Consider the following 20,448-nt stretch of genomic DNA (forward strand, 5'->3'; position numbering starts at 1 on the left):
AACTTTTAAATTGTACTCATGAATAGAGTATATAAAAACCATGGATTTTATATAATCTGTAAGTCTTATGTGAGCACAATACTTTAAAAACCCTGATGCCAAATGTTGTTGTTATTAAGATGATGGAATGTTTCATGCTGTGTATTGCACTTTCCAAGACACTTAACAGAAAATTGAGCAGTGTTGTACTCTTTGCCTCTGTACTCTTTGCCACTCTGCTTTAACTTTATTCTTTACCATATTTTGACTTTCCAAGAGGAGCAGTATGATACCTTCAGATGAAATTGAATCCTTTTTTTAGTGGCTGGGGTTTCCCATCTGTTAATTCAGATTAAAACAATAAAATACATGTAGGCTCTTCTTAAATGTTATCTTCTATTGCAAAGTGTTTTCAAATCTCTAAGCCACTTGGCTGTTTGACATTTTTAAGTTCTGTTTATGATGTAATGAGTCTATTGAGGGAGTGATATGCAATTAAAAACGAACACCTTGAATTTCATTATTGTCTCTTAAACCATTTCTCCCCAGTTCTTACCTTTATCTTTCCACTTGTAGGTTTCTTATAGGGACAGTTTAAATGATGTGATACTGCCTACCCCATTGATATTTTCCTTAGCCATCTTTGTGAGCTCAGATTAAGCGAAAGCCTATAAAATGTATTTAATTGTGATCTTCTCTGTTAGTAAAATCAGGATGTTAAAATCAACATCATAAAAGCACCAGCTTTTCATTTCTTCCTGTCCCACTGTGGGTAGTTACAGATAATCAATGGTTATGTGTTCAAAAGAGAGAAGATCAATGTGGCTATACTTTGACTATCAGTGAACCAATAAAATTCCTAGCCACATGCTATGTATGAGCCAGAAATACTTTATTAAAGACAGTCTTAAGTGCCGCAAGTCGTCTGTGTGCTAGGGTGACGTATAGAAAGGTATGTCCTGAATGCTGCAGGACTACCAGACTGTGAAGCGGACTTTTATTTTTTTAAGGTCACAAGTTTTTAAACAAAAAAATTTAGAGAGGAATTATATACGTTGTATCAGTTAACCAAGATCCAAGCTCATGCTCATTTACTTAGTATGAAAATTCCTAACATTGTGACATCTGCTATTTTAATTGTTTTTAAGATGTAACGAGGTATACTACCCTTGGATCTTTCAGTTTATTAGAATTTTATTTTTGAATTTGAACTACGTTTTCATGGAAAACAAGATCAATATACAGATATTTGTAGTATATGAAATCTGGTTTTAATTATTTCAAATTAAAAGTAAAAGTTATTTGTGAGGATCTAGAAATTAGATTTTCATTTGCAAGTTTTCATTTAAATGAATTACTACTGGGTGGCAAAGAATTTAAGCTTCTCAATTTACACTTTCAATTGGGATTAAAATGTTAGAATCTTTTAAACATTTTTCTCTTTATAGTTTGCCTTTTGTTTCCTAGCTAATGTGAAATACTAAAGGCAATCATTTATATGCAGAAATTTAAATACATGACAAAAAATTAAACATCATTTTTATCTTGGCCTCAATACTGAATGAAGCAGTTGATCATGATTTCTAATTTCTAATATTGAATGAAGCAGTTGATCACAATTACTAAGTTTCTTAAAACTTTTTTGTTTGATGTTTTTTGTTGGGGAATCTATTACTGAAATTTTAAAGCCATGTAGTCTAGTAGATGCTAGCTAGAAACTTTAAACAGAAGATTAAGAAAAAAATATAAAGACTCACATGTTTAGGTTTTTATATTCTTTAAGACCATGCTTGGCCACCAGACTAGGATTTCAAATGATGGAATGTTATTTTGGAAGGTTTATAGAGATTTTCTTCGTTTGTGTGATTTAGCATGTTTCCACTAGGAAAATAAATTCTCATACCTTTTCTTTTGTTTTTAGGATTTTCTCATTCAGCATTTACCTTTGGTATAGAAAGCCATATAAGTCAGTCTAATATAAATGGTGCACTTGTCCCACCTGCTGCATTGATCTCTATCATCCAGAAAGGCCTGCAGTATGTAGAGGCAGAAGTCAGTATAAATGAGGTAAGAATGACTTGTTTTAAAGATTAATCTTGTACTCTTATGCATGTCGTTAAAGTAGCTGTTTGTTTACTTAGTATCTGCTTTAACTTCACCAGTTAAAAAATAAGGGTTTAAGGTCACAGAGGCAAGGAGTGTTGGCTTCCAGTTCTAGGCACCATTATCTGTAGCTTATGTCCCTGCTGTATAAATAAGCACTAGCAAGTAATTTTCATGGAACAACAGCGTTGTGAGGCCAAATTGATGCTGAAATATTAGAAACGCAGCATTATTTGAGCGTTCTCTAACTTGGAAGCAAATTTATAATTGAAGGAACCCAATTCTTAAAAACTATTGTCCGTCTCATGTCCACATGTTAGTAGTTTATTTCAAGGTCAGTACAATGTGGTGCATGAGGCAAATTGTACCTGCTCCCTAATTCTGTGAACGACAGTGGAACACAGCCACTACATTTATTTATATATAGTCTGCAGCCAGTTATGGCAGAATTGAGTAATTGTGGCACAGATCTTATGGCCTGCGTAAATTAATATTGTGTGGCTTTTTGCTGAAGTAGTTTTTGCAAACTTCTGGTCCAATTTAAATTTTTCGTGTATGCCCAAGATTTAGGACGTGTGGAATTTTCTCTTTTATTTTCATTTGAAAGTTTTAACAACTTTGCCTTTGGCAAGAATTCTAACTGAAATACCTGTGGTGTCTGTGTATGTGTTACTATAAGTATGTAGTGTACTAAGATAGATTTTACATTTTGATTTCCTCATTTCTGTGACTGAAAAACCCACCAATAGCAAATTAGTTATGTCTTCATGGTCTTATCACACCTTGGATTTCAAAGTATGCTATTGTAGGTTCTGCCATTGGCCCGAGGTAGTGTCATGTGAGTGGAAAATATGTGGTATAAATTTAACATAATAGTGAATAATGTATCTCTGTAGTTTTACTTATAAATTAAAATATTTTCTTCTGTTTTTCAAATATTCTAATTGCTAGTTAGGAAAGGTGTGTTATAATTTTATACCTCAGCATACCCTGTCAGAGACATGCAGATTATTACCAGTACAGATTCACCAGTATAAGTAAACCACCATTTATATATACATGTTCTTGGCTAATTTGAATTGGTAGGCTTGTTCTTTGTCTGTTGTACCTCTTGTGTTCATGGGAGGTTCTTTGAAATTAATGGTGAACTTCATGTCAATAAATGGAGTGTGTTGAAAACTAGCAATTTCACAACATTAAGAAGGAATAGCCTGTTATAGTACTTCTCCAACATTACTGTACGTAACATTCATACAGCTTGATAAATAGTCGTTTCTGAACCTCCCTTCAGAAACTTTGATTCCATAAATTTGAACTCCCTGCACCCCACAGATGCTCAAGATGCAGTATAGGGGTGCATGCTAGGCAGGTGTGTATCTGAGGTGGATACCACTGAGCTGCCCCCAGTTCCTCAGTCTGCATTTCTTAATGACTTACCAGGTAGTGGTCTTGCTGTTGGTCTTGGCTCATTCTTTGGATGGAACTAAGAGTTCCCAGCTGTGCTGTGTTCTTCTAAGCCTTTAAACCTTATTAATGTCATTTCAACATTAGTAAAATGAGATAATTGTAATGGCATAGTAATTGAAGTCTATTTCTGCTTTAATCAAATCTCAAAAATTTGAGTGCAGCAAAACTTTTGTAAAAGTTTTAGTATTTGAAAGAAGTACAACAACTCCTTGATATCTTGAGGATTGTTTCTATGACTGTGCTCCTCCCCATCATTGTCTGCTAATGCTTATTTTTTGAAATGACATAGTATTTGCATGTGTTACATATGTTCTTCCATGCATTTGAAATTAGCTCTGAATTACTCATACCTAGTGTGGTAGAAATGCCAAACAAGTAATTATTATTCTGTATTATTTGAAATAATGACAAGAGAAAGGTCATTACTTCTGTACAGAACAGATTGATTTTTTTCCCTCCGAATATTTTTTGTCTACAAATATTTGAATTTGTAGATTCATAACTGACTGTATTATAATGTAGAGACATCTCCTCTTAGACTGTAGTCTTTGCCTGAGTTTCAAAATTTATAAACTTTGATCATGTGGGTCTATATTTTATTATTCTCTTGTTTTCAGAAATGACCTCTTACATTTCAGTTCTCTCTGTGCAACATTAAACTGTATGAACTAAGTGAAGGGGAAAGTTGAAGTAACCATTTACAGCTAAACAGCTGATTAAAGTTTCCTTTTTTTTCTTCTTTTATGAGTTCAGAAATTATCTAAAAATGTCTTTTTTGTAATGAGTTTCACTTCTGCTGTTGACTGAATACAAATAACACTGTATTGCCTTTGATTTTTCTTCTCATGACTTCCCAAATCCAGGACGGCACCTTGTTTGATGGCCGACCCATAGAATCCTTGTCCCTGATAGACGCCGTGATGCCTGACGTAGTACAGACAAGACAGCAGGCTTACCGAGATAAGCTCGCACAGCAGCAAGCTGCCGCAGCTGCTGCCGCCGCCGCCGCTGCCACCAACCAGCAAGGCGCTGCGAAAAACGGGGAAAATACAGCAAACGGGGAGGAGAATGGAGCACATGCTATAGCAAGTGAGCTAGAATTTTTTTTTAAATTTTTTAGAATTTTTAAAACCTCTTTTTTTAGAAGAATTTTGCTTTCCTGGAGCATCCTATCTTCTAAGCTGAAATAACTTCATTTGTTTGATTTGCACTAACTTGTTTGCTAATTTGTATCATACAGTTCCCAGATTTCTATTTCTACAGCTGCAAAAAGCTAGATTTAATTTAACGTCTATTTTAAACATTCTTAGCCCTTTGCTATTGTTAAATGAATTTTTGCACATATGCTTTATTTCTAAATAAAATTCATAATGCTTAGTATTAGCAAGCACTCTAAAGCCCTGATGTTGAAGCATAAAGGTGACTGTAATGTAATATGAATGCTAGCAGCAGCCCCTACTGGCAGAAACTCATTGCTGCAGAGCAGATTTAATTCAGACTGTTTTATTACTTTGTCTATGTTTACATCTAACATTTTGAAACCCTTCTCTTCCCTCACTCCACCATCTCTTTGATGTGTACTTTGAAAGATAATGCAATTGTACTTAAGTTTAGAAATTGTTTTCCATATAATAAATATTTTGTAGACATGTTCGTGTTATCCTAATTGTGGTTTTCTTAAAAGTTACATTATGTATTATAAAGGAAAATATTTTCCAAGACCCCACCCTTTGTTGTATTTCCTAACTGGAGTTTTCCACTTGTTTCTCATGGTGTAGATAATCATACTGATATGATGGAAGTAGATGGGGATGTTGAAATCCCTCCTAATAAAGCAGTTGTGTTACGGGGCCATGAATCTGAAGTTTTCATCTGTGCCTGGAACCCTGTTAGTGATCTCTTGGCATCAGGGTATGTTTCTCAAAGTGATTGTAATGTGGCTTTTCTTTTTTCCAAACCATTTTCTTATTAGTGCTGAGACTTGAACTCAGGGCCTTGCACCTGCCAGACAAGGTGCTACACAATTGAGCTACATATTTGACTTAATGTGGCTTTTTAAAATAGTTTACTGAGCTGTTATACATTCTATAAATATATTATTTCTATTCTGGAGGAGTTTGTGTTGTTTACTTGTGATCATGTTGCCACTGTAGGTCTTTATTCCTTCATGAGTAATTTTAGAACTTTTATTTTTTATACATTTAGCACAGGGTCTTACTACACAGATTGGACTCATAGTGATCCTCCTGTTTTCTGCTTCTCAAGTGGTGGGATCACAGGGGCATGCCACCACACCCAGTCTTAACATCTCAGCGTGCCCTGGGGGCGGGGCCAGCACTGCATGCTGGGAATGGAACCCAGTCCCTGCATCTGCCTAAGCAGGCCCTTTAGTCCGCTGAGTTATCTGGCCAACCCAGTAATTTTAGAACTTTTAATTAAATTTACTACTTTTAAAAAGTTTGATAGTCCCAAAATGTAAAATGGAGGGAAATACTGGAAGTGGAAATCTCTGGTAGTCTATTTTCTATTTACCTTTTTAGTGATAAGATATAAATGTGTCACTTTGTTTTTGAGATACTTGAATTTGATGAGGTTGTAAAATGTATACTTTTAGGTCAGGAGACTCCACAGCAAGAATATGGAATCTTAGTGAAAATAGCACGAGTGGTTCCACACAGTTAGTACTTAGACATTGCATACGAGAAGGAGGACAAGATGTTCCAAGCAACAAGGATGTAACATCTCTAGATTGGAATGTGAGTATTGCTGTACTGTCCACTCATGTATACGTGGCCCCTTGGAGTGTCAGCTGATGGTAGAACTTGTCAATTCAGATAACTTAGGTTTCACTAATAACAAGCTAAGAGTCCCTGTCTCCAAATAGTCACAGCTGGTGTTTGTTTCCACCTTTTGGGTTGTCCAGCAGTGTAGTATAACCTTGGTATAATTGTTACATAACCATTCTACATTTCATTTTCGTATGTGTAAAATGGAAAAGATAGAAATGTTACCTATGCAAATGAGGTAGTAGGTGAAAAATGTTCAGCATAATATGTAACATACTAAGTGTTTAGCAATCCTTTGATGGAAGCAACTGAAATATACATAGCAAGATTTTCTAATTTTGGTGATTATGCCATGAAGTTGCCAAAATTTCATTGCCAACTACCCTTTAGAGATTGTTAGTTAGCTTGCATCTAAGATTTATTTTAGTTATGAGAGTCTTAGAATTCTGACTTATTAAAAAATTTGATATTATTGGTGTATCTTGACCAGTTTAATTTCAAATACACCTCATACCTGTACCCATGCCAGAAACCTTTTAGACTATTCTCATCATTGCAAAGAATATTAAGTTTATTTTATTTATGTGTGTGTGTGTGTGTGGCCAGCTCAGCCCACCAGGGGGCGGGGCTGGCTGGCATGTGGTGCTGGGGGACTGAACCGCGGTCCATGTACTTTGCTAAGCTTGTTCTAAGTAGGTGCTTTAGACCACTGAGCCATCTCACCAGCCCCAATCTCACCAGCCCCCCAAAGAATATTAAGGATCACATGTCTTTTCCTTAGCAAATCAACACACTTTCTTCCTCTGTTGACTTCTGTTCAACAACTTTTTTGTTCCCAGAGGCTATTCCAAATATTACCTTGAGGAATAAAAATCCTTCTTTTGAAATGAGTATTCTAGATTAGATTCCCAACTCATTTGATAAGTCTTCCATAATTCATGGCTGGATCTTTGTAATGTTCACTTCCAAAATTTCCAGTAATGTGTTTACCTTCCTGTCCTATAAACTATTGACAGTTATGAAAACTCAGAGGTTTTAGCACCTTCTAGTTATTTTGGTTGTAGGATTAGGACTCAAAGTTAACTTATTATGGGAGCTTATTTCTTAGGTCTAAAGGCCTTAGAATTTTTTTATGCTACTTGACTCAGTGGCTATATTTAATGAAATTTATAAGTAACATTACAAATTATAATTAAAGAACATTGGTTGAGCTTGGTGATTCAGAACTACAAATTACAGTTTTGAACAGAGGGGTTTTCAGAATGTATTGTTCATTGTGAACTTGAATTTTTCACTAAAAGGGGAAAGCATTATGCTTAATTAATGGTTCTTTTCTGTGACTAAGGTAAAATCCCCATAAGATGTCTTTTCCATAAAGTATTCTTTTCTTGGTTGAGTGTCTATAAATGAAAACATTTGTAGACCTATAGTTTAAAAGAAACCTGACATTGTATCGAGTCTGAAAATAAAAAACTTGATTTTGGTTTCAACAGACTCCATCTTCCTTAGATAGAATCCTAAGGGTTTTCTAGATCCCAAGCAGGGCTTTGTCTGTAGCCATTTGCCTATAAAGCTGAGTGGCATGAGAGGTCTGAAGTATGTGATCTTACTTTGAATGCCCTTACCAGAAGTATCTAGCAGGTGCTACGTGAAGCAGGATTTACCCATCCTAGCAATAGTCTATTTAATTCAAGTTGTTGTTCTGTTACATATTTTTTAAAGCAAGAAACAGGAAATAGTACATTTATACAAAATTATATGAGACTTTCCTCATGGTAAGTTAGTCCTATGCAATTACGTGAGCTTCATCAGCTGTGAAGTCTAACTGCCTGTCCTCTTTTTTTGGGCTCTTTTCCTTTTGTGCTACTTTTATTAGTAAATATGTCATAACAGTGTTTAAGAGTCTTGTTTATCTGAAACAGTATTACTTGAAATATAAACACTTCGTTTAGACAGTAATCAGTTTAGAAGAAGGGCCATATTACAAGGTTCAACTATACCTATTTTAGAGAATTCTGCTTTTTCTTGTGCTAAATCATTTTGAAATTCAGATTTTAATGCCCTTCCCAGTCCACTACCTATGTCCATCCTTAGGTATATCTCTGAAAATATAAAGACTTTCAGATGTGCAGGAGAGTTTTACAGTTTATTGTGTCCTAGAGCAGTTACTGTCTTTGTTGAGACTTGGGTAAGAGGCTTCTAGAAAACACTAGCTGTTCAGCAGTGTATCTATTGTAGGTCTTCCTTGGCACTTACAAACAGAAGCGGTAAGTTTTGAAGTGGAGAAAATGTAGAACCTGCTGTGCTTTAGGATTTAAACGTGAACTATTTAAATAACAATTAAATGGCTTTTCTGTGTATTACAAAGAAAGAAATGTGTTTCTTAACAGAGTGAAGGCACGCTTCTAGCAACTGGTTCATATGATGGATTTGCCAGGATATGGACTAAAGATGGTAAATGAGGCATTTTTCCTTTTACTTTGCAGTTGATCTGAATTTTAAAGTTCTAAGTAATTTCAAAGTCATTCTTTTTGAATTTTAGGTAATCTTGCTAGCACCTTAGGGCAGCATAAAGGCCCTATATTTGCATTAAAATGGAATAAGAAAGGAAATTTCATCCTAAGTGCTGGAGTAGATAAGGTAAATGGACATTATGCTAAGTTCTGAAAAGGTTAATTACAGAATTTAGTTGAAAGTAATTTTTTTTCTTTCCTGCTAATTATATAAACACAATGTTAACATTTGGGAATTTCACATAAAAATATATGCTGATAATAGAATGCTTTCTAGATTTTCTGTCGGCTCATTCCTGAATCTGCTCACTTGATCGTTTATCTTTGTGAACTATGATGAAATGTCAGAGCCAGGGATATAAGCTCAGAAGCACATGTGCTTGCCTGGCAGGTGCAAGGTCTCTGAGTTTGATTCCAGGTACCAAATAAAACAAAGTCTTAATGTCCGTCCTGCATTTTTTGGTTCCCTACTTTCCTCATGAGTGAGAGAATGACTGTGGAGTGATTATGTACAAAAAGTAAGAAAAATGGAACTTGGGAAGGAGAAAAAAGAGGCTGTTAATAGTCACTGCCTTGAACAATGTTTGAGGTTCCCATTTTAAATATTCTCAAGCTGCCTGTTTTTAGTAAATGTGAGCTTTACTCAGTATTAAGAACTAGCTAATTTCACAATTAACCAAGTATTTGCCACCATGTAACTAAACAGCTGTGGAATCCTACATTATACATACAATTCAGTAAAGTTTGTGAAGCACTCTAATGTAAATACTTTGTTGATAACTAAGGGCTGAAGGACTGTCATAGTAAATAAAGTAACTGAAAATAAAGTAAACTTGAAATAAAGTAACTGAAAAATCAGTGGGAAAAAATTAAGCTGTGTCATAATTTCCTCCCAAAATGGACATTACATAGTGCTTTAATCCATTTAGGCATCCACTTTACTTCACAGTAACGTTTGTTTTCCTTTTAATCCAGACTACAATTATTTGGGATGCACATACTGGTGAAGCCAAGCAACAGTTTCCTTTTCATTCAGGTAAATCTTTACAGTTACACAAATACTGATGCTAATTAAACTTTTAAAGACATACATAATTCACATAAAATCTTGAAATATCAAATCTTAGTCTCGTTAGTATTCCTTTCAGGATTTGATATTCCATGATATTCCCACTGTTATTTGTCAGAGGATTATCAGATGTTTCTTTGAAGTGTACAGTACAGAGAGCATTTGCAGCCTGGCACAATTAAAGATGTTACTATTTAATGGAAAGAACACAGATGTTGGAGTTAGGTTTGGCTTGGACAATTCCATTTTACTTAAGCTTGAAGACTGAGTGAGTCACTTAACCTCTCTGAACTTTATTTACTTTTATCTCTAATCAAGGGATAAACCTATTTGTTGGGGCTGAAGGACTGTCAAAGTGAATGGCATATATAAAAAAATTGTATAATTTAGGCATTGTTATTTTCTCATTTTTAGATGAGTGTATTAAATAATTCTTCCTATATACATGAAATAGAAAACAGGCTCTCTCGATGTCATTGAAATTGTGTATCTCAGATTTTTCTTTTAAGAAATGCCACTACCCCTTCCTACATGGTGCACAAGGATGCACCAGTGAGTGCAACTTAAAGTGAGAAAGTCAAGTTGATACCCTCACTCTTTTTCAGCCTCATCTTTGAGCTGTTCTGAGTTTTGGGGCTACAGTAACCAAATGCTGGTACCTTCAAGAAAGATGCCTACAAGTAGGAGACTACCAGCCTTCCTAGCACCACAGCCCCAGGAGCTATTAACCTAGGGCCTTAGCAATGAGCTTCATCCCCAAACTTTTTTTATTTATTTTTCTCTTTTTTTAAGGACAGTGCCTCACTAAGTTGCCCAGGCAGGGTCAGAGGTGAGAGGTGAGGTGACAGGTTGTACACCTTTGTGAAAAGAAAAGAAAGGAGAAGAGAACAGTAGTTCTAGTACTACCAGAATAAGTTGCTTCTTTCAGGATAGTGTTGTGGTCAGAAGGCATTTTGATTTGAAAGCTAAGTAAACCTGGTTATTGGCAAATCCTTGGTGACATCATTTAACAATGAGCCCATGGCAAAATAGCACCCTTTAATAGAGACTTGTAGCTTGGAAATTTTGGTTTTTCAGCCTTTTTCATTCAGTGTGACTAGGTAAAAAATGATTATACTGTACCGTAAGTTTGCAAAGAACACATTGATTATAACATGCCACCTTAGTAAGTATTTACTCATCAGTTTTTGCTTACCTCTTGTATTTCCTTTTTACCTTTTTTTCTTGTCCACTCTCAAATACAGCTTTCTTAGTTTCTGTTTCTCCCAGGGGTTTCTCTTACATCCTAGTAGTGACACAAAGTTGCAAGAAGTATTGGCCTTGCCAGTTGTTAAGTAATGAATAGCAACTGCTCTAGAGATGGAATCACACTGTGCATACTTTTGAGGGGACTCTGCTTTCACTTTGCATGATTTTGAAATCTTTCATGTTGTAACAAGTAGGGAGGCTACATTTCTTGAATTACTGATAACATTCTTTTATGGGACTGTATCACAGCTTATTTACCTACTTGGCTATTGAAATAAATTTGTGTTGCTTCCAGTTGGGACAATTACAGATAAAATTGTTAAAACATTCATGTCCTGAAGTCCTTACCCAAGCATATTATTGCCATTTTTTTCTCTGAAGATTAGTGCTTGCAGAATAGCAGTATCATTTGGTAGATGTATAATTTATCAAGAAACTGCCAAACTGTTTTCAGTACGGTTTACTTTCCCACAAGTAGAGGATATTCCATTGCTCATATATTCTTTCAAGTGTTTCTCTGTGATACCTGATAATAATTTGTCTTTCCTACTGACTCATGATAATGAATATAGTTTCATATGCTTCCACGTTAAATTGCCTGCTTGAGACCTGTTATTTAATTGGATTATTTTCCTACTGGTGAATGTTTATGAGTCATATTTCCTGATTACAGGTTTGTTATCGGATATATACTTTGCAAAATTTTTCTTCTATTCTAGTGGCTGATCTTTACTTTCTTGTACTAATATCCATCAAAGACCTGAAGTTCTTAATTTTGATGAATTCCATAATTTATTAATTTGCTGTTTTATGTATCATGCTTTGAGCATGAATCTAATTAACTCTTTACTGTTTCCTTGAAATGGACAGTGCTCATTGTTTTCCGAGTCCTTCCTAATATGTTATTCAGTGCTATGAATGTATTTTTAATTAATATTTAATGCTCAGGGGTTTTTATATGTTTTCAATTGATTGAATTAATCTCAGACTTGATTTTTAATTTTTTTCCTTTTGCTTCATGGTTTATGTACATGGTTTCTGAGTATCTGGGAAAGTTCTCCGAAGATCTTCTTATGCTGATTTCTAGTTTAACTCCCTTATTTCTATAACTCATATAGACCCTGTGTTTGATAATGTACAAATCTTTTATATTCTTACTGATTTTTTTGCCTATTCATTTTGTCAGTTATCATAAAACATATTGAAATTGCATTATTGGAAACAATAATTTGTTTCCTTTGAAACTTTGTCAGGTTTTGCTTTATATGCTGCTTTGAAAGAGTGATGTGAGATGTACATAACTACTGAGAAGTACTGTTCTCATCTTGCATTGGTTGTTAGTATATTAATAACCTTTTTTTCTGTTAGTAGTCTATGTTTTGAAATCAACTTAGTCAGATACTAATATACCACTCCAGCCTTCTTTTTATTATAATTTATATTTTTGTATTGTTTTACTTTCATTCTACTGATACTTTTATGTGTAAAGTCTGGTTTACATTGGCATCATAGAATTGAGTCTTGCTTGTTCATTCAGTTTCATAGTCTCTGTTTCATTATAATATTTGGACTACTTATTTAATATGATTAGAGATAAGGATACTTTTAATTGCCTATATTTCTTCTTTTCTTCCATTTCTGCTTCTGTTTGGACTAAAATTTTATGTTTTCTTATTTTTTTTTCCCTTTGGATTATTAACCTCAACTGTTTTATGATAGTAGTTACATTAGCATTTATGGTATATACTTCACACTTAATTACCATCTACTTTCAAGTGATACTTAAAATGGGTTACATAATAAAATAATCTTATTTAATACTTAAGGCTACCATTTTCTACTTTCATTATTCCTTTGTGTAGGTGAATATTTCTATTTGAATATTCGGTTTTTTCTGCATGAGAGATGACATTTCATACAGTGCAAGAGTGTTGAGTTCTTTTAAGCTTTTATAGATCTGAGAAAGTCTTCATTCCATCTTCATGTTTGAAGATAGGTACAGTTTTTGTTAACAGCTATTTTTTCCTTCAAGACATTAAATATAGTGCTCTACTCATCTCATTTGCATTACTTTGAAATCTATTGCTGTTCTCTGTACATAATTTGTCTTGTGTGTCCCCATTCCCCTCCCCCCATGCTTTTAAGATTTTCTTATGCCTGATTTAGAACAATTGAATATGTTGTTCCTTGGTATAAATTTTTTTCTCACTCTCGCTTTCTTGCTCTCTCGCTCTCTCACTCTCTCATTCTCTCTCACTCATTTGGCACAGGGCCTCGCTAGGCAGCTCAGACTCTAGTGATCCACCTGTTTGCAGCCTCCCCAGCGCTGGATGACAGGTGTGCACCACCTCACCCTGTCTCGGGCCAGCTCAGCATGCCCCAGTGGCAAGGCCAATACAGCATATGGTGCTGGGAATTGATCCCTGAGCTTGCCTAAGCAGGCTCTTAGTCTGCTGAGCTAGCTTAGTCTGCTGATCTATCTCACTGGTCCTGTTGGTATACTTTTTTTTGTTGCTTATCATTACAGTTCCATGAGTCTGAGTATATTGGCTCCTAGTTTTCTTCAGATTTGAAAAAAACTTTGACAATGTAAAATATTTTTCCATCCTTCCTTCCACATCAGCTTTTGAAATCTCCAATTTACTTACTACACACACAAATGTCAAGTTGTTTCCGGATGCCCTGTAATATACTGAAATTCCATCTGTTCTGTACCCCTGAGCCCCAGTATTTCTTTTCTGGCTGTTTTATTTTGAATAGTTTTTGGACTGCCTTCAGGTTCACAGGGTTTTTTCAACATAACATCTGATCCAATAATGTATATTCCATGTAGTGTATTTCTCATCTCGTCTCTTACAGTTTTTGTCTCTGAAAGTTTTATTTAATGAATTTCATGTCTTTCCTTTTTAAACATGTATATATATAGTTTCAAGTTCTTTAACACTTTTACTAATTCTAATATTTTGTCTATTTTAGATCAGTTTCAGTGATTAGATTTTTTTTTTGTCACATTTTTATATGTCATTGCATGCAAGGTTTTTTTTTTTTTTTTTAATGGTAGTGATGATCCACCTTGGGCACTCTACCACTGACTTTTACCCTAGTCCTTTTTTACTTTGGAGAATTTCTTGCAAGTTACCTAGGCTAGCTTTGAACTTGGACTCTTTGCCTTAGTCTCCCGTGTAGCTGAGTGTACAGCCATCTGCCATTACAGCTGGCACCTGGTTACTTTTGGTTTGGTATAAGGCAATGTGGAGCCTTACCTTGTTGGAACTTTTTTGTATTCTTGTAAATATTTTTAAAATTCGTTTTGACATGATTTTTTTTGTTTGTTTGTTCTGTTTTGTTTTTTGTTGAACCGGGGATTGAACTCAGACTCTTGCAAGCACTTATTCTACTGAGCTATCTCCCTGGCCCCTAGTTGGAAATGATTTGATCTCTTTGGGTTTTATAAGATTTATTGGTTGAACTGAAACACTGTTTAGTGTAGGGTTTATTATTTTCCTACTACTGAAAGAAAAATCTGATGTGTACTCTTTTAACTAGCAATTCACAAATCGTGAAGATATTGTAGACTAAAATATGTAGACATTATTCTCAGCCTTGTGTAGCAGACATTGTTTCTTCTTTTTTGTGTAGAACTTCCACAATATCAACTAGATTCTTCACATACTTGTGCTAATTAATATTTAGCTGAATGAATACTGGAAAGGGACTTAGTACGCATTCTTTTTTAAATATATTTAGTATAGGGTCTAAAGGTTCTCACTAAGTAGATCAGACTCATAGTGATCCTCCTGTTTTCAGCCTCCCAAGTGCTGGGATTACAGGTGTGCACCACCATGCCCAGTCTCAGTCGCTGTCTCAGTGCACGTCGGGCGGGGCCGGCAGGGCAATCTCTGGTTCTGTGCACTGCCCTAAGCAGGCACTTTAGTACACATGTGTACAATTCTGTCTGCATAGCTTTTTTCCTGTTAGTACTGTGTCCTGTGAGACCTGCCCTGGGCTCAGCTCTTGTCTCAACTTATGAACTTCACTGATCTCTGCCTAAGCAGATTCCTCTTACTTGTGCTAAGACCTGCACATTCTTGGTTTCCTTCCTCCATGTTTACTGTTATTTTGGGCAGGTGGACAGCCCAGCTTCTGTTCTTCCATTTTGGCCTAGTTGCTAGTGAATGTGCATTGTTTAACAAATATATAAAGTTGTGTAGTTGCTGTGGAAAACAGTGTGATAGTTTCTCAGAATGCTAAACATCGAATTTCCATCTGATGCAACAGTTTTCAGATATGTATCCAGGATGGTTGAAACCAGGGACTTCAGCAGATACTTGTACATCATTGTTCAGGGCAGTATTATCCACCTCAGGTATTATTCAGTGTTAATCCATTACTGAAATGCTAGATAGCCAATACTGTCTATAAAAATTGATCAAACTTTAGGCTTATTTAGATAAAAAGATTATAATATAAAACACATAGTTCTTAATCCTCCTCAGAATCGTTCTCTTGCTTTGAACATACTCATGCCATCACTCTCTCTGCTGTCTGAATTAGTTCTGGAATTCTTCTTTTGTAAGTGTCCTTGTGAGGTCTGATCACAACTACAGGGAATGCTGCTGCTGCATGTCAGCCAGTGAAAAGGTAGGCTTGTAAAAATACTATGGTGTGTCCATATCTGGCACGGTGTAACTCCTGGCTCTTTCCCCAAAGCCAGTGACTATGAAAAATAAATACTTCGAATCCATTCAGGATATCCAGGTACTTGTGGCAGTGCCATTAAAGACAATGAGGAAAGAGGGTTTTCAAATCTGTTTCATGAAGAGGCACAAACATTGGTATAAATGTATCCAAAGCTAGGTGGAATGTTATGAAGGCAGGAGTAATGGCAATGTCTCTTACTGCAAGAAATTTTTAAATTAAAGTATCTTTTTTATCTCAAGCTATTTATGATAGAATTTTAGTCATAAAAAATCCCTATATATGCCACAACATTGGTGCCCTTGAAAACATTATGGTGAGTGGAGCAAGGCAGACATAATGGGCTGATGCCATAATTCCCTTATATGGTATGTTCACAGTGACAGGGACAGAGTAATGCATCAGTGTTTGCTTCCACGAACTGGTGAGAGGGGGAATGAGGAGTTACTGCTTAAGGATTGAGTGACTGTTGGGACCAGTGATGGTGAACCAGTGGCTCACGTGTCACAGTGGGTTGTTGTAGCACTGACCGCTGCAAGAGATTTGCCATCCCTGGTTTAGGATAATCAAAAAGTTTTGTCAATACAGTGACGGTTGTACAACACTGTGAGTATAGTGCCACTGATTGGTACATTCAGAAATGGTCAGAATTACAGGTTTTATGTGGTTTGACCCAGAATTTAAAAACTTAATAGTAACGTTTTTTTAAAAAACATTGAATTGTATACTTTAAATGGTGAATTGTGTTTCAGTAGGGCTTTTTTTTGAAAAAAAAAAAAATCTGTTGAGTCTCTTGCCTTGTATCCACGAGGCCCTAGGTTCAGTCCCTAACACTACCAAGAGATAAAAAGTTAAAAGAATGAAAAGTAGCAATGAAACAAATCTGTGAGTAATCAACTGTTCTTTTCCTCTTGTCTCATAGAGAATTTTTTTGCAAATATTTTGCGGGCTTCATGGTTTAATGACATATAGCTCAGTATCAGAGAAACAGATTTTAATTTTAGTTCCAGGAGTTTTTAAAAAATGCCGCCTCGAGAAAATAACTTTTTTTTAAAGCATATTCTTTCATTCATTCATTCATTCAGTCATTCATTCATTCATTCATTCATTCATTCATTCATTGTTATTAGTGTATGTGTGTAGTGCACAGGTTTTATATTCTTGTGGAAAGTTACGGGTACATTAATATGTCTGCAACATTAATACATCCTAATTCCTTTTTCCATCTCCTTTCTCTTAGCTTCTTTTGTCATGTAAAAATGAGGTGAGAGGGCTTGGATGGTACACCACTGTGACCCCAGCACTTGGGAGGCTGAGGCAGGAGGGTCAGAGGCCAGCATGGGCTGTACAGTTGAGTCCAAGGTCCACCCAGACTTTGTGGCAAGACCCTGTCTCGAAAAAAAAGGCCATGATAGTAAATTGACCTGTAACTTCTTGGATATACTTTATGTTATAAATGTATTCCTCAAAAATTGGTAGTCTTAATATTTCACTCTAGGAATAAATACAAAGTAAAGGGGAAGTGTGTATGTTTTTAGATCATGTCAGGTTGTAGCCACTGTGATTGATTGATGTTAGGCTGTTTTTCTTCCTTTCGATTTTTTTTTTTTTTTTGAGACAGAGTCTTGCCATGCAGTTCAGGCTGGCCTTGACCTCCCTATATAGCCCAGGCTATCTTCGAACTTAAGACAGCCTTTCTGCCTCAGCTTCCTGAGTGCTGGAATTACAGGAGTGGGTCATCACACCCAGCTGCCACTCTGATTTATGATCCAGGCATATCATAGAAGCCTTACCACTCAGGTTGCAACAATTCCCAGCTCTTAGAATCTTCGTTTATGTAGTTTTAGTGAGCCTAATTGTATTATTTGTTTCAATGCTATTTTTAATTTTCTAGCCTCCTCACATATTATAGACTGCTCAGAATTCTGACACACGTCGTTTCTTCATAGCATTTTATTACACTATCTTCTAGATTATTTTCAACTTTCACCCCTATTTCTCAGTTATTTACTAAACAAACATTTTAAGTTGTTTTAAAATACTATTTTATGTACTGACATATAAACCTTTAATGCCTACTGACTGATTTTTAGAATCAGCATAACAATAGAACTTAGTGAAATGTGTTCTCTTTAGGTTCTTGTTCCTTTTAATTTTTTTAGGTGACATATGAATTTCATGCAAAAACTCAAAAAGTACCTATAATCCCAAAGGTGTAGTTTTGTTTGCCTTCCCTCAGACACAAGCCTAGATTGCCTTTATTGAATGCTTTGTGTTGCTAATAATGAAAATGCATAATACTCCAGTTTTTCTCTTGAGCTGTTTTTTTCCTCCAAAGTCAGCTTGACAAACTACTATAAAGGGCCACTGGCTGTGTGGTGGAGCTAGTCAGCTCTGCCCTTACGGTGGAAGTGTAGCCGTAGACATGTGTAACCTAGTAAGCGTGCTGGGTAACTGTACCTCTCTTCTTTTGATACACTTTCCAGACACTCTCCAAGCTAAAATGTACAAACCATTCTTGGCTCATGTGCCAAAAATTTGCTTCAAATCCAGTGTTCTTTATATGCAGTACTCCTATTGCTTATTACTTGCTGTCATTACCTTAATATTGTTAAATATAGAAAGCTTTTCTACCTTGCTATGGGAGAAACAACAAAGAATATTTAATCATATCAAAATGAAAGTCAGATTATTAAATGCCAGACAACTTTTTGGGCTTTAAAGATTTTAAATAAAGTGATTTTAAGAAGTATTTGACTTTTCAGAGGTATTTGACAATAACTGCTTAGAAGAAATAAATGCAAGTTATATGTAGTGTTGGGTTTATCACTTGAGTGATAATAGCAGTACTTACATAGCAGTACTTATAGAACATTTGTGTAACTTATAGAGTGATTTTCTGCACACATCATCTCACTTGATCTTCACAGTGTCGGTGCATACTTAGCTTAGAACTGGCATTTTATCCATATTTTTTAAATGAGGAATTACCATGAGAGGTTAAGTGACTTGCTTGGCCTAGAAATTAGGGAGTAGTAGAACCTAGGCTTCTTGTCTATTGAACACTCAGGGAATTTTAAAATAAAAGCAATATTGTAATGTTTTGATTTATCATACAAAAAGGAACCCAAGAACCATTGCTAGTAATTTATAAGTTAATAAGCCAGGATAGCTTCATGTTAGTATGTGTCTAACACAGAGATAAACTGAAGTTTATTAATATTCATGATATTTATATAGCATTGTTTTATTCCTAGTAACTCACAGTGTATACAGTATTTAAGTGCTGTTTAGCACACTCTTCAGCCATAGTTCAAAGCTCAGAATCCTAAATTTCAGTATATGTATAATCCGTACAGACTAAACCTTGTTCCTTTCCAGCACCAGCGTTGGATGTTGACTGGCAGAGCAACAACACCTTTGCTTCTTGTAGTACAGATATGTGTATACACGTCTGCAAATTAGGACAAGACAGGCCTATTAAAACATTCCAGGGACATACGGTAAGAAGCCCTTTTCACTTTGGTGGGGCGTGGGGGACAGGGTCTCACTAAACATTTCAGACTTTGAACTCAGTGGATCCTTCTGCCTCCATCTCCCATGTGCTGGGATTACAGGCATATACCACCATGCCCAGCTCCTTTCTCACTTAAAAGAAACTTAATAATTTTGAAATAAGTATGTTTAATGGCCCCAAAGCAGCCTGAAATGAAGTTTTACAAATACTTGTGGTTATTTTTAGAATGAAGTAAATGCTATCAAATGGGACCCAACTGGCAATCTCCTGGCCTCCTGCTCTGATGACATGACTTTGAAGGTAAACTTAGATAATGGGAAGAAATAGGGTGGTTTGTCATAGCGTGGCTACTCCTGCCACTTTAAGACCATTTTACTTTGTTATATTAAATGTTTTTAAGACTTTCAAAACTACTTAATCACTGACTGTTTTACATTTTATATACTTTTTCTGAAATGACATGAAAATACTTTGAGTACAGTAAATAAATGTTATTAATAGAAGTGCTGTGAAGTACGGGTTCACAGGCCCATAGTCTTCTAGCTGACAGCTGCTGGCCCCAGAAAGCCAGTACAGGCGCAAACTCAGTGTCCAGCTGAACAGTCAGGCCGGAGGAGGAAAGTCACCTTTTTGTTTCATTGAGGCTCTCACTTTATCAGATCCACATGGTGCCCTCTGACATTGCAAAAGGTGAACTGCTTTACTTGTTCCTAATTCAGAAATACCAAGAATGTTTAACCAAATACTTGCATATACCATAACTCAAATCAAGTTGATGCACAAAGTTAAACTCCAAAAAAAGTAAGAAATATGACACCATAACTTATTTTCACTATTAGAAAGTCAGATGTGGTGCAGTTAGAGTTTGTTCTTACATGTAAAAGTCTGACTTCTGAGTCTTCAAGACCTTTATAAATTTGTGGATTTAACTAAAATTTTATGAATTGTATTTAGTTGACTTGGTATGAATATGTAGCATTCTTGCTGGGAAACATATAGCAGAGAATCTTATAGCTAGTGAGCACACCCAACATCCATATCTCCACAGGGAATTTTTTTCCTTGTATG

The 20,448-nt window shown here is 35.6% G+C and overlaps 1 protein-coding gene across 4 annotated transcripts in view; it reads left to right on the forward strand.

The window, feature by feature from the left end:
- The window catches only part of Tbl1xr1 (transducin beta like 1 X-linked receptor 1), a 178,314-nt gene that overhangs the window by 142,459 nt on the left and 15,407 nt on the right, over nt 1-20,448 (forward strand). For all 4 annotated transcript variants that reach the window (XM_023699085.1, XM_023699084.1, XM_004639335.2 and 1 more), the window contains 9 exons: nt 1,901-2,046; nt 4,413-4,638; nt 5,328-5,460; nt 6,164-6,305; nt 8,726-8,789; nt 8,878-8,975; nt 9,824-9,884; nt 19,245-19,366; nt 19,606-19,680. In XM_023699085.1, the coding sequence (XP_023554853.1) occupies nt 1,901-2,046; nt 4,413-4,638; nt 5,328-5,460; nt 6,164-6,305; nt 8,726-8,789; nt 8,878-8,975; nt 9,824-9,884; nt 19,245-19,366; nt 19,606-19,680 (1,067 nt within the window). The remainder of the gene's footprint in view (nt 1-1,900; nt 2,047-4,412; nt 4,639-5,327; nt 5,461-6,163; nt 6,306-8,725; nt 8,790-8,877; nt 8,976-9,823; nt 9,885-19,244; nt 19,367-19,605; nt 19,681-20,448) is intronic.

This window comes from Octodon degus, unplaced genomic scaffold, assembly GCF_000260255.1.
Source record: "Octodon degus isolate 3935 unplaced genomic scaffold, OctDeg1.0 scaffold00110, whole genome shotgun sequence".
Classification (NCBI taxonomy): domain Eukaryota; kingdom Metazoa; phylum Chordata; class Mammalia; order Rodentia; family Octodontidae; genus Octodon; species Octodon degus.